This window comes from Rhinolophus sinicus, chromosome 18 (genome assembly GCF_057876585.1).
Source record: "Rhinolophus sinicus isolate RSI-liver-muscle chromosome 18, RSI-T2T, whole genome shotgun sequence".
In the NCBI taxonomy this organism is placed as follows: domain Eukaryota; kingdom Metazoa; phylum Chordata; class Mammalia; order Chiroptera; family Rhinolophidae; genus Rhinolophus; species Rhinolophus sinicus.
The window spans coordinates 43,784,363-43,799,232 of NC_142518.1; the positions used below are offsets into that span (position 1 = coordinate 43,784,363).

Genomic DNA, 14,870 nt, shown 5'->3' on the forward strand with positions numbered 1-14,870 from the left:
CTTTACTAGTTCCTTAAGGTGTAACGTTAGGTTATTTATTTGAGATTTTTCTTGTTTCTTGAGATAGGCCTGTAGTGATATAAATTTCCCTCTTAATACTGCTTTCGCTGCATCCCAAAATTTTTGGTAGGATGCATTTTCATTCTCATTTGTGTCTGTGTATCTTCTGATCTCTTGTCTTATTTCTTCTTTGAGCCGAGTTTCTTTAAAATATGTTGTTTAATCTCCATGTGTTTGTGGTTTTTCCTGCTTTCCTTTTGCTGTTGATATCCTTTTTCAAAGACTTGTGATGAGAGAATATGCTTGGTATGATTTCAGTCTTCTTAAATTTGCTGAGAATGATTTTATGTCCCAATATGTGGTCTGTCTTTGAGAGTGTTCCATGTACACTAGAAAAGAATGTATAGTCTGATGTTTTAGGATGAAGTGTTCTATAAATGTCAGTTATGTCCAGTTCATCTAATGTGTCATTTAGGGCTGCTATTTCGTTAATTATTTTCTGTTTGGATGATCTATCCGTAGCTGTCAATGATGTATTTAAGTCCCCTAGTATAATTGTGTTTTGGTCAATTTCTCCCTTTAGTTCTGTTATTAGTTGCTTGGTATATTTCGGTGCTCCCTGATTGGGGCCATAAATATTGATGACTTTTATGTCTTCTTGTTGTATAGTTCCCTTTACCATTATGAAATGTCCACCTTTGTCTGTTGTTATCTTTTTCACCTTGAGGTTTCTTTCATCTGATATCAGTATAGCTACATCTGATTTTCTCTGGATACCATTTGCTTGAAGTGTCAATTTCCACCCTGTCATTTTGATTCTACGCTTGTCGTTGTAGCTGAGATGTGTCTCTTGGAGACAGCATATGGTTGTGTTTAGTTTTTTGATCCCATCTGCTACCCTGTGCCTTTTTATTGTTGAGTTCAGTCCATTTACATTTAGGGTGATTATTGATATGTGAGGATTTCCTATCATTCTATCTTTAGTTTTCTGGTAAGATTGTGTCTCCATGGTTTCTTTGCCATTTTGTTGTTGTCTATTATTTCTGTGTGGTGGTATCCTATGATGTTTCCCTCTGTTTCTTCTTTTATTAGAATATGTATTTCAGTTCTGGATTTTTTTTGAGTGGTTACCTTTATGTTTATGTAAAAGAAAGTTTGATATTTAGAGTATTCCATTTTCTTCAGCACGCTTAGTTTCTCCATCCTATATTCCGGTTCAGGCCTTTACTCTCCCCCTTTTTTAGTTTTGGTTGCCACAAATTGTCCCTGTTGATGGTGGTCGAATAGTGTCCTTTAGTATTTCTTGTAGTGCAGGTTGTGTATTAGAAAATTTACTCAGCTTCTGTATTTCTGGAAAGGTCTTTATTCCTCCTTCATATCTAAAGGATATCTTTGCCGGGTATATTATTCTTTGCTTCTAATTTCTCTCTTTCAATAGTTTGAATATTTGATTCCACTGTTTCCTGGCTTGTAGAGTTTCTGCTTAAAAATCTGATGATAATCTAATGGGCTTTCCTTTGTAGGTTACCGTCTCCTTTTCCCTGGCTGCCTTGAGGATTCTTTCTTTGTTGTTGATTTTTGATAGCTTCAATACAGTGAACCTTGAAGAAGGCCCATTGGGGTTGAGATAATTAGGTGTTCTATTTGCTACTTGGATTCGAGGTTCCAGTTCTTTCCACAAGTTTGTAAGGTTCTCATCGACCGTTGTTTGAATATACTGTCTGTTCCCGTCTCTCTTCTTGTATTTCTGGTATGCCTGTTATTCTTATATTGCTCTTTATGATGGATTCAGGAAGTTGTTGTAGAAGTCTTTCATTTCCTTTAAATCTCACACTCTTTCTTCTTCCATTCATGTCATTTCCAGGTTTCTGTCTTCCATGTCCTCGATTATTTCCTCCATCTGGTCATCTCTACTTCCTAAGCTTGCTATTTCATTCTTTACTTCTTCTATTGAGTTCGTATTCTCCAGAAATTCTATTTGATTCTTTTTAAAAATTTCAGTCTCTTTGGTAAAATGCTCATGTTGTTCTTTGATTATGTTTCTGAGTTCATTATACTGTCTTTCTGTATTTTCTTGCATCTCGTTGAGTTTTTTCAGAACTGCAATCTTGAATTCTCTGTCATTTACGTCACATAGTTCCATATCTTTAAGTTCCTTTTCTGGAGAATTTTCAATTTCTTTCTGAGCTGTCTTGTTGCCTTCGTTATTCATGGCCATTAGTGATTTATTATTTCTCTTCCTAGACATCTACAGGAGTGGGTTCTGCAACAGGTTGTTAGGAAGAGGTCTTTTTTTTGTTTTCCAGTACTTGTTCGTAGAATGTTTTATTTTCTCTCTGACTGCAGTCCTTTTATCTCTCTCACACTGTAGTGTTATGTTTTCTCTGCACTATTCCTGCTTCTGACACAATGGCTGGATTCCCTGGAAGGCGGGCTTCTCCTCTGTTAACAGTTCGCCTGGGTCATAGGGCGCCGTGTCCCTGTGGGGATGCGGAGAGCTGTTGAAGTTTCAGAGCTCTTCGTCCACCAGATTCAGATCCCGTGAGTTTTAGCAGTTCTGTTTATTTCTTCAGGGACCCACCCAGATAGGTGGGGATATGGGCGGGGTGAGGTGTGAGAGGTGGCCCATTGCAATGGCAGCGACCACCACCACAGCCGGTCCTGCTTCTACAGCTCCCTCCCCTTTGGTGAAACTAATTGGGCTGCGAATCTGTGTCTGTGGTCCACAGTTCTCAGAACAGCAAATATTCTGTTCTTTTGATCTGACACTGCTACTGTTCCGCTTCTAGCACCGGGGCGAGCTGTGGGAGGGTATGAAGGGAGCGGCTAGTCTTAGTGCCTAAGGCTTCCGTTGTCTGCTTGACAGTGAGGGCTTAAACCACCTTTTTAAGCCCTCTTCCCTCAGTCTTTCCTCCAAGGTCTCTGCCGTGAGCGTTGGGTTCAGCTGTGTTATATGCTGTCCCCTTAGGCCTGTGGGCCATAAATGGAGTCCTAGCAGTCCGAATTCTTCCCTCTCCCGCATCTCCGTTAGTTCCGGGATGCAGCGATCTCTGAGCACTAAGCTTGGTCTGCGTCCTGCGCCCCTTTCGCTCCGTCTCCGCACTGCTCCCTTCCCTCTTCACCTGCTCTCGTGATTCACCGGCCTTTAGGTGAATTCCGTAGTGAGCCTTTTAGTCTTGCCTGTCTGCTCTGCAGGGAGTCCCTTGTGGAGTTATTGCTGTTTAATTTGTTGTAAATTTCAGGGGAGATTTCCAGAGGCTCACCTCACGCCGCCATTTTGATGTCTCCAGATTAAATAATCTTAAAATGGTAAAGAGAACTACCTAGTTTTTGTAAAACTAAAGAATTAATGCCTTTCGTCCTAACCGCTAACCAAAAATCCCCTTTTAACAGATTCCCTTATCCTCTCTCAGAAGGCTTGCAAATATCTAGCAATCTCCTTCTTTTGGATGGCTAGATCTATACTTTCAGTAGAAACTGAATTGTAATCACAAAGTTACATTTTTTTGGAGTCACACAAACCTGTGGGTCAGATACTGCTTTCAGCCCTTACCCATGTGATTCTATTTGACATTAGTTTACCTTTCTTAGATTGCTTTCTTATGGTAATAATAATAGTACAACCTCTCTTGAGGGGCTATGGTGAGGACTCAATGAGATAATTGTGATTGAAGGATCTATTATGGTGTCTGGCACGTACAAGGAATTTAGTAAATATTATATCTGTTCCCGAAACATTAGGCTGCTAATGTGCAGCTGTTCCTCAACTGTCAGACCTATTCCCAGTGAGTTTATAGTGGTACCATGAAACTAGCTATCTGCAGTAGCTGGCCTCTCAAGTGCTGCCCAGACCTGGATAGGGACTGCTGTAATTGTTGTTTTGTTTGCTGAAGCATTCATCAATCATAGCAAACTTCATTGTTACTAGATGGCTGTTGCTTGTACCTGCACAGATGTTTCTTTGACGTTTGTCATTAATGAAATCTCAGTGACATTGTCTGTGTGATAAGTAATCAAAATGACCATCACGTTTCTTTCTTTCACAAGTATCTTGCATTCTAACCAGAATATGTTGACATATAGACTGTTTTTTCCCCTGAATGTGTTAACATGAATAGTTTGTGCTTTTGAGGTTTTAGTGACAATCTTTTCTATTAAGACAAAAACTACACCCTGTCCACGTACATGCTCCTCCTGCCTTCTGAAATGCACAATACTGGGATACGAAAACACAGGCCCAGGCAACCGAAAATTATTTGATTAGTAAGGTACTTATCATAGAAGGTATTTTAGCTGCTTTCTAGTTTTGTATTTATATCTCCTCTCTGCAAGTCTCATTTACTCCCTCCCCTGCCCAACATTCTTCTTATAACCTAGAAATTTTCTTGATTACCATAAGGTTAAAACAGGTTGTGTTAAAACAGGTTCTGGTATCTCCATTTAAATTGTATCAGTGGGTGAAAGGCATTTATCTCATGCATGTTTTAGACATTTTTCTAGAATAGCTATTTACAATTAATTGGCCCTGAAGTTCTTAGAAGTGTTTTTAGAGCTTCTCAGGTGTAAAGATTTTTGAACTTTCCCGTTTCCCAGTACAAAGCCTTTTCAGCTGAGAAAACATTTGTTTGTGAAAGGAAGCTCAACATTATTATTTCATTTCTTCAGGTCACGTATCCTTGTAGGTGCCATATCCTTTCAATCTCTTAAGCAGGGTTTTAGCAATAAAACAAAAACACTAAATCTCTCTTTCCCTACATTGCCATGTTATTTAAGATACCTGATCTGAAAACCAAAATCTCCCCATTCTAGGATGTACCCTGACTGATTTAACTTCTTGTTTTAAATTAAGGTTTACTGAGGTGACAATGGTTAGTAAAGTTACATAGATTTCAGGTGTACAATTCTGTAATACATCATCTATATAGCAGATTGTATGTTCACCACCCAGAGTCAGTTCTCCTATCACCATATATTTGATCCCCCTTACCCTCATCTCCCACCACCCTACCCCTTACACTCTGGTAACCACTAAACTATTGTCTGTGTCTATGAGTTTTTGTTTCTCATTTGTTTGTTTTGTTCTTTTGTTGTTTTTGGTTTATATACCACATATCAGTGAAATCATAGGGTTCTCTGCTTTCTCTGTCTGACTTATTTCGCTTAGCATTATACTCTCTAGATCCATCCATGTTGTCACAAATGGTCCTATTTCATCTTTTCTTATGGCAGAATAGTACTCCATTTTTTATATACACCACATTTTTTATCCAGTCATCTATCGAAGGACACTATGATTTCACTTCTTTTTAAATGGGTAAGATTTAAAACTGTTTAGAATAAGGCATTGAGATTGATGAACCCTGTTATTTCATCCTCTGCCTAATCTGCTCTATTTTGTCCTCAACTATTGCAGTTGAACGCCATGGCCAACCGAGCAGCTGGGAAGGGGTATGAAAACGAAGACAACTATGCCAACATTCGCTTCAGGTTCATGGGCATTGAGAACATCCATGTGATGCGGAGCAGCCTGCAGAAACTCTTGGAAGGTACAGGGATTTCACCTTGGTTAGGCCAGAGGCCGTAGCTTTGCATTATTATATACACAAGAAGCATGCTTGATTTGGGGTGGAACATAAAAGCAACCAGGTGAGCAGAGTTAATAGGTGATAAGGTTTTTGACTTTAGTATGATCCCAGCCTACATAGTACTGAATTATAACAGTGTCGGTCTGGCAGAGGAACTAAGATGTTGTGCAGTTTCATAACCCATTGGAGTCCCTCGGCGATTACTTGCCATTGAAATCATTTCTCTCTATAGAATTACAGAGGCTGGTGTTTAGGGGTGGGTAGGTCAACATAATTATAAATGAATTTGGGATTCATTGCATCATCCTCAAGGTAAGAAATCACCTCATTTAATCCACTGTTAGGAGTTAGTTTGATTTCATCGCTGTGCTGATGAAGGGGGTGAATTTAGACTTCAATGGAATGAAGCTGATATCAGACAACTTGGGTCATCTGTCATCACTGCAAAATAATTGGAGTCAGAGTGGGGGCAAGATGAGATTGGTGCCTTACAGGAAGGACTCTTGAGTCTAGAACATTTCTTCCAAAGCCACTACCCAGGATTTCATGATACGGGTGTGTCAACTCAGGAAGAGATAGTGAAAACCTGCCTTCTTTAGTGAACTCCCCATTCTTCCTCTTTTCTTCAATTTTGTACATAGGGTGTAGGCCAGGACCTACCTGTCCGTTACATGACCCTTATCAGATCCTGTTTCCTCTGTCTGCATCCTTTTTAGGACATTAGTGCTCCTCTTCCTTGGATCTCTTCTTCCTCTCTTTTTTGTCCCAGAATATTTCACAGTATAGGAGAACAGGACTTTTTAAGGATTTTTGAGGCTAATGATTGTCCTCTGCTGGATAACCAATGCTAAGTGCATGAAAATTAACCAGTATACATACGAGTATATATGTATTTCAATCTGTTGAGACTGCACGGGGCTCCAGGGAGTAGGTGGGGGTGTGGGAGTACAGACGGATGTTAAGGGCCTGCAGAGTTAGGATGAGTGGGTGGAATTAGGATCAGAAGTGTTTCCTAGTCAGAGGAGATGTGTTTTCCTTTGGATGCTGACTCAGTCGTCAGGCTCTTTTCAGAGATTTCTGTGGGCTTGGGGGTGGGTTCTACAACTCAAGAACGCAGAGACCCAACCTGGAAGATATGGTAGGCTCTAGCGCTGGTACTGTTCCTGACTCACTGTGTGGTTTCCAACTAATCATTTAAACTTTCTGTGCCTCAACTTCCTCATTTAAAAAATTAGGATCCACTTTGTCCCCTTTCTTGGTGAATAAACTGAGGTGATTGTGAATTTCAATCTTTGCTTCCTTTTCTACCTTAGTTTGTGAATTGAAAACTCCAACAATGAGTGAATTTCTTAGCGGCCTGGAGAGCTCAGGGTGGTTGAGACACATTAAAGCTATTATGGATGCTGGAATTTTCATTGCAAAGGTAATAATCAGGACTTTTAAGAACTTGTACTAACTTTAATTATGGGATCTTTTGAGGTAGCAGTTTACCATGGCGGAAAGAATATTGAAAAGAAACCTAGTTTCTAGATTCAGCTCTGCTACTCACTGTGTGCCCTTGGCAAATCTCATCCCTTCTCTGGCCCTCAGTTTCTTCATCTGTAAAACAAGGTGGTTGGACTAGAATCTAATGGTATAATTTTGGGGGGCCCACAGAACTCTTTTTTTTTAAAAATTTTATTTTATTAAATTTATTGGGGTGACAATTGTTAGTAAAATTACATAGATTTCAGGTGTACAATTCTGTATTGCATCATCTATAGCTCAGTCGGCAGAACTCTTTAGGAATACAGTTGGCCCTCTCCCCCTTGAAAAAATGTACATATGGCTGTACATACAGAAAATGGACCTCAATTTCAGAGGGCCTGCAGTATCCTAAAACTCATGTCCTTCCAGCTCAAATACTCTATGTTGCAGTTTTGTGTTGATTCTAAGGTATCAAGTGGAAGTAAAAGTGGGTGTAAAATAAATGCAGAGTTTGTGTGTCTGTGGGTGTTCAGAGCTCTGAGTATAAAGCAGATCTTTTTTACTTATTTGTATAGGTCTGCCTCTGAATGCAGTCCAGGCAGGCAGACTTCATCACTCATTCATGATGACTCACTTATTTTCTGACATACAGCACTTTGGCTTTATCATTTGTTAGGTTATGTAAAAAATAAAAGAAGAAATTGAGAGTGTACATTTTCTCATTTTGAAGTTTTGTTTATGTATATTCCTACATGAGAAGTCTCCCTGTTCACACCACCCCTGTTGTTTGGTAGAAGTAAAGAAAAGGAGAGAATGACTTTTCATCCCTCTGCTGTCATTTTCTCAGTTGAAGGTAATGAGATATAGAGCTTCTGGCTTAAAAGATTTGAATTGTATGCAATTAACTGCTTTAAATATCCAGCCCTCTTGCTTTTTGGCTTTCCTAGTCTTGTTGCCTACATTTTTTTAATCATTATATGTAACTAATGTTTACTATGTGACCTCTTCGGTTGTTTCAAGGCCACTGTTCTAACCATTCTTCATACTGTTCCTTTTTCATATGCCCTACATCTATACGTCTGTATTCCCTTTCTGAAGCAGACTTTATTAAACCAAAGACAGTGAGGATGGAGAAGAGGTATCAATTTGATAGACACTACAACCTTATAAATATTGATTGAATTAAAATCAGTGGATGAAAAAATAAACAGGCTTGGGATTGCATAATATATCCTGTGTTCCCCATCTCCGTCACCACCTGTTCCTTATCTTGAATTTCAAAACTCAGTCTGCCTTGAATTCTCTCTCTAGCCCTCCATCGGGGAATTGCCTACTCCTGTTATTTCTAACTCACAAGTGTTTCTCAAATCTGTCCTTCTCAGTCTCTACTCCTACTTCCCTAGCTAAGACATTCATCATCCTTTGGTTAAAGTACTATAATAACTTCCTAACTTGTTCAATTTGTACTAATTTGCATTTTTCTTACTCTCCAGTTTGGCCACCAAATTGCTTCTAAAATCATCTTTCTTGACCACATCTGATAATGGCACTTCAAACTCAAATCCTCCAGTAGCTGCCCATTGCCCATCAAACCCTGGCAAAAGTGAACTTCTTGTTCTCCAAAACATTATAGTACTCCTCCCTCTGTCTTTTTCTCTGTCATTATCTTTATTATTTCCTCATTACAAAAGTTGTACATGTCCATTATCAAAGAAGTAAACATTTCAGAAACATACAACATCAAATGTAAGTGTTCCCTGTAGTTTGCCCCAGAGCATGCACACCATTGGTAATAGTTCAGTGCCCCTACAGCAGCACTATTCAGACTTTCTGTGATGATGGAAATGTTCTAGATCTGTACTAGTACAGTAGCCACTAGCCACATGTGGCAGTTGTATACTTGCAATGTGACTAGTGGGACTGAGAAACTGCATTTTACATTTTTTTTGATCTTAGTGAATTTGAATTTAAACAGCCTCTTGTGGCTAGTGAGTGCCATATTAGACAGCGCAGCTCTAGAGTTTTTCAACATACGTGTGTGTGTATATATGATTAATCATATATATGTGATTAATCATATATATATGATTAATCATATATATATATGATTACTACTTTATAAAAATGGTATTATACTGTTCATATTGTTCTGCATCTGACTTTTTATACTTAATGTATGATGAACGTTTTTTCCAGTTCAGTCGGTACTACTTCATTCTTTTCAATGACTGTATCATATCCCATTAAGTGAATTTACTCTAGTCCCCTGTTAATGGGCAATTCGCTTATTCCCCGTTTTTCACCAGTGTAGGCATTATTGCACCAAATACCCTTGAACATATATCTTTGTATGTGTGCACATTCCTACGAGTGGATTTTATGAGTCAAAGAGTATGAATATTTGAAACTTTACTAGACATGGCCAAGTTGTCTTTCAAATAGGTTGCAGCAGTTTCCATTTCTACCAACAATGCCAATTTCTCCACATTGCCAGTAATGGTTATCATCAGTCCTTTTAATCTTTACCAATACGATAGGTGATATATTTTTGTCATGTTTTAATATGCATTTCTTTAATCATTAGTGAAGTTGAGCATCTTTTCCTGTCCATCAGTGACTTTTCATTCATTCCATTTGGAGCCCTTAGGAAAGCGTAGTTGCTACTTTCAGAACTCTGATACCTGAGGTATCTGGTTAACTGAGAAATTAAAAAGGTTGAGAAACTTTTCCCAATCTCTCTAACTCTTGTCTTGCCTGCATGCTAACTATCCTTCTAGGAATATCATTTCTTTTGTATCTTCTATAAGGGTCACTTACTTTCCCACACCCCATGAACCATAGGGCCCGTGGCAGGTTCAGTATTCTCCTCGTTCCTTACAAAACTCCTTTCTTCTTTCAGGTCTGTTTCACTTAGCTGTACCTCTATACCTCTCGAATTACTCTCTTCTTTCCATTAAGAGCTTTGGGATACTACCTTCCTCTCCATTCTGATTCTTGTTTCTATCCCAGGAGATTTGAATGTCCTTATATAATTTATTGAACACTTTGCACTGATAGTTCTTTGAACTTTTATAGTCCAGTTGTCACATTCCTGCTCCATCTAGCCTGGTTCTTCTGTCCCACAGAGACCTACCTATGCACTTTTAACTCCTCTTTTTCCACCTTTTCCCACATTCTTCCTTATCTAGCCACGACCTGGTGGTATAGCCCTTCGTCCATTCCACCTTGCTCCTTATTCCTTCCACTCTACCTGCCCTGGTAATCCTAGTTATTCTTTACATTTTTTGCTCTTACACCTGACTACTAAACATTGCTACAAAGAAGTAAATCCCATAGCCATGTTAATTGGTACTATCACAGGTTTGTCGTCCGTAATCTTAGCTGTAGTTGTGTAAGTCTTAGGGCCACTTAACAGTCATTTTGTGTGTCCTGGTTGGGTCCCTCTGCTGTTCCACCAAGCAGCTATTCCTAATTTGTGCCTTGCTTTCAAGCTAGCTATACCACTGTTACTCCTCTCTCTATAAGCATATCCAAGAATGTATCCTTCTTAATGGAAAATTCAAGGTCATCTCATCTACTACTACTACTATCCTTACCGACTTTTTTTTTTGTCTCCTTCCTTGCTACCTCAGAGGAAATGGTGCCTCATATTCTGTGTAAGACTAATCCCTCTACCTGTATTCTAAATCCCATCCTCTCTTCCTTCAAGGAACCTCTTACTCCACATTTTCAACCTATTCCTTTCAACTGGCTTCATCTCTCAGAAATACGCTCAAATACTTTCTCATTCCTAAAGAAAAATAACTTATCCTCTTCTAGTTGTTGTCCTCTTTTTTCTTGGGTAAAGCTTTCTTGAAAGTAGTTGACTTTTCCTATGAACACTTCCTCATCTCCCTTCACTCTTCAGTTCACTGTGATAAGATTTCCGTACCATTATTACTGCTCTTGCTGAGGTCACTAATGGCCTTTGACTTGTTAAATCTAAGGGTCACTCTATTCTATTTTGACTTCTCTCCTGCATTTGGTACTGTTAATCCCTATATCTATATCTATATCTTTGAACCATTTTTGTAGTCCTGGCTTTAACCCTTTTCTTTGTACCTTTCAGGCTACTTCTTCACAGGCTGAATCCCATAATATCACCCCCCCTCCATTTTCCCTTTAAAAATCACTACTTCTTCAGGTTTTTCTTTTTCTTGCTTTGGTCTCTGCCTGGATAGCACTAGCTGTACCCAGTTTCCACTACCATCTCTATTCATATAGTAGTCAAATCTACACTCTGGCCCAGTTTTCTCCCTCTCCTGGACTTCCAACTCACATATCCAGTTGTCCACTGGGTTCTCCATTGGATGTCCCTCAACTGGCTCACACTCACCATGGCCCAAACTGAAATCTTACCTACTCCCCAAACCTACTCCCCAAACCAACTAGATCTGTTTCTTCTTCTGTGTTCACTATTCACATTAACGGTGCTGTCATCCACCAAGTTATTAAGCCACACTTTTCATAGTCATGTTCGGCTCTTCTCCTTCATCCCGTATCCTTTTTCATTTTTAGCATCCCTCTTCTCCTTTTCAACCTCACTACTACTACTTTAGTTCAGGCCCTCATAGCCTTTTACAATTTTAGTAGCTCTGTGACTGTTCTTCCTGAATCCAAACTCAAGTCCTCCCAGTTCATTCTCCGTAACTGCCACCACAATGAGAACATCTTATCCAGGCACTCCTGCTTTTAACAGTTCAGTGACTCTCTGTTGCCACCAGATAAAATGTACACTTGCTGTTCTGACCCTTGCCCTCTTGGGCAGGCCGTCTCTCCTCACCCCTAGCCTAGCCTCAACCATTACCAAGGTACTTAAGAGTTCCTCAACTATGTCATACCTCCTTGCATTTCTGCATGCGCTCGTCTTGTGCCCCTGTCTGGAATGTTCTTTCCTCATCCATCTGACAAATGCCTACTCATCTGACAAGCCCACTTTAGTTGTCTCCTCTTCTTTGGATATTTTGTGCCTTTGTTGTAGCTGGTATGGACTTTTACTGTTTTAGTGGTGATTGGTTTGTGGTTGTTCATGTAAGTGTTTGTCTCCTTTGTATCCCCAGTGTATACCATAGTGTTTCTTATAGAGTCACTCAGTAATTATTGGCTAGGTGGTTGGATGAATGAATGAGTGAATACGAGGTCAGACAATTAAGTTTGCGAACTCATCCTAGAAAAAGTGCTAAATACCTCATTACTGAATATCACTATGGTCACCTTTGAAGTACTCCCTTTGGGAAGCTATGCACCAATGCAGGCACCTAATCCACCCTTCAGAGCAATTTTGGAACTCTTTCTGGAATGGCCATCAGAGCTGTCGTCGTATTACACTTGATGTCCTGAATGACATCAAAATGTCTTCCTTTCACTATTTAAGAAAGAAGTCATTGGGGGCCAGATCAGGTGAGTAGGGAGGGTGTTCAAGTACACTTATCTGTTTACTGGCTAAAAACTCCCTCACAAACAGTGCCGTGTGAGCTGGTGCATTGTTGTGATGCAAGAGCCATATATTGTTGGTGAAAAGTTCAGGTTGTCTAATAACTGTTTCACACAGCCTTTTCAGCACTTCCAAGTGGTAAACTTGGTTAACTATTTGTCCAGTTGGTACAAATTCATAGTGAATAGTCCCTTTGCTATGAAAAAAGGTTAGCAACATCGTTGCAGCAAGTTCGCAAACTTAATTGTCAGACCTCGTATATTTCCTTCTTCTTCCTCACCTGAGGAAATGCTGCTCTTTCTTCAAGGCTCAAGCGTCCCTGGATCCTACAGAAGGATAAAGTTACTATGCATTACTCTATAACAGCATTTTTTTTCACTATATTGTATTTATTTATTTACCTTCGGTCACCCTAGTTTGTGAGTTCCTTGAAGGCAGAAACTAAGTCTCGTCTTTGTATCTCTAATACCTAGCACATACTAGGCACAGAGAGGTACATAATTGTTAGAATGAATAAGTGAATGCTCAATATCTATCATTGCCAAAATTGCCCAGATTGAGTAACTGCCCACATCTTTACATCATTCTGATTGTACAGAAACTGACCTAAGACAGGTAAACCTCTCCATCTTAAGTTGGAAGGATTTATATTAGTAAGACTAAATGCCTAAAGACTCCAGAGGAAATCATTGTTAGATCTGGGACTGGAATGCAGAACTGTCCTATCCGTGTTTGGGAGCATGGAGTCTTCCTCTTGCCCACTCCGCTCTCTGAGAATTGATCCTGTCTACTTTAGAAGTTTTGTGAACTTAGAACTCCCTTGTTTTTCTTTTTACCCTGAATTATATATTGGTTTTGATTTTCTTTACCTGTTAGGTAAGCTCTCCTTCTATTGCACTCCTTTATTTTCTTTTTCTTTCCCCATAGAGGATGCCATATTATGAGAAGAAATTAATGTAGCTCAGTAAAACCAGATTATCTGTGCTGTAGAGATGGTATTTTGTGACCCTATTTATTAACCCAGCATACTATGCAAAAGTTGTTTATGCTACTTTTTGCTTCTTATCTTCACAGGCAGTGAAGGTAGAAAAGGCCAGTGTCTTAGTTCACTGTTCTGATGGGTGGGACCGCACAGCACAAGTCTGCTCTGTGGCCAGCATCCTTCTAGATCCATTTTATAGGACATTCAAAGGTCTCATGGTAAGAGAGCAAGCAACTGTATTTTACTTTTCATGAGTGACAGATTGTGGATTAATCAAAAAGAATGCTCAGTCAACTTGTTTTGTACAAGGAGTTCCAAATCTACAAAAATAGCTCTGTTTTTCAATTTAGCTTCTTTCTACTAAATTAGGCATTTGCACTATATACGAGGTGTGATCAAACAATACGGTGAATGTTTAAATAAAAAAATTTATTACAGTAAGTGACACATTGCCATTAATCTCCATCAAAATATGTCCCCTCGCTTCAAACACTTATTCCATTGTTCTTGCCACTTTCTGAAGCAGTTCTGGAAGTCCTCTTTCATGAGAGTCTTTAGTTGTGCTGTCATAGCTGCCTCAATGTCCTGAATTATTTTGACTTTGGGGATGAGCCAGAAGTTGCAGGGTGCCAGATCCAATGAATAAGGTGGATGAGGACACACCGTAATGTTTTTGTTTGACAGAGCCTTTTATTTGACACGGAGCCTTTCCATTATGATCAACAAATATGGTGAATGCTGCTGCCGAGTGCCACCCAATGGAAAGGCAGAGATCTTTAATACGGAAAGCTAATACGGAAAGCGGCCTGTCAAACCTTAGTTATAGTGTGTGACAAGTTTCAACTTGTTCGGTGTAGTCAGTCGGGTGTGAGCTATAGTTGAGAGAAGGTGTGTTTTAAAGTGTGCCGTAAATCATCCTCCATCGTGACAATGCTCTGTGTCACACATCGCTTCTGGTACAGCAATTTCTGTCAAATAAAAACATGATGGTTTGTCCTCATCCACCTTATTCACTGAATCTGGCACCGTGCAACTTATGGCTCTTTCTCAAAGTCAAAATGACCATTAAAGGTAAACGTTTTGAATCAATTCAGGACGTTGAGGCAGCCATGACAGCGTAACTAAAGACCCTCATGAAAGAGGACTTCCAGAACCTCTTCAGAAAGTTGCAGGAACAATGGGATACGTGTGTTCGAAGCAAGGGGAATTAATGGCTATGTGTCTTTTACTGTAATAATTTTTTAAATTTAAACATTTACCATATTGTTTGATCATATCTCATATACTTTTTGTTGTACATTCAGCATAGTGTCTTACCTATCAGAAGGTAAGTTATATGTAATAGATGTAATAGACTGCTGTA

The 14,870-nt window shown here is 39.4% G+C and overlaps 1 protein-coding gene across 3 annotated transcripts in view; it reads left to right on the forward strand.

Moving 5' to 3' along the window:
* Nucleotides 1-14,870, forward strand: part of MTMR8 (myotubularin related protein 8) — a 115,109-nt gene that overhangs the window by 40,251 nt on the left and 59,988 nt on the right. For all 3 annotated transcript variants that reach the window (XM_088795212.1, XM_019718865.3, XM_088795213.1), the window contains 3 exons: nt 5,414-5,546; nt 6,899-7,008; nt 13,600-13,725. In XM_088795212.1, the coding sequence (XP_088651338.1) occupies nt 5,414-5,546; nt 6,899-7,008; nt 13,600-13,725 (369 nt within the window). The remainder of the gene's footprint in view (nt 1-5,413; nt 5,547-6,898; nt 7,009-13,599; nt 13,726-14,870) is intronic.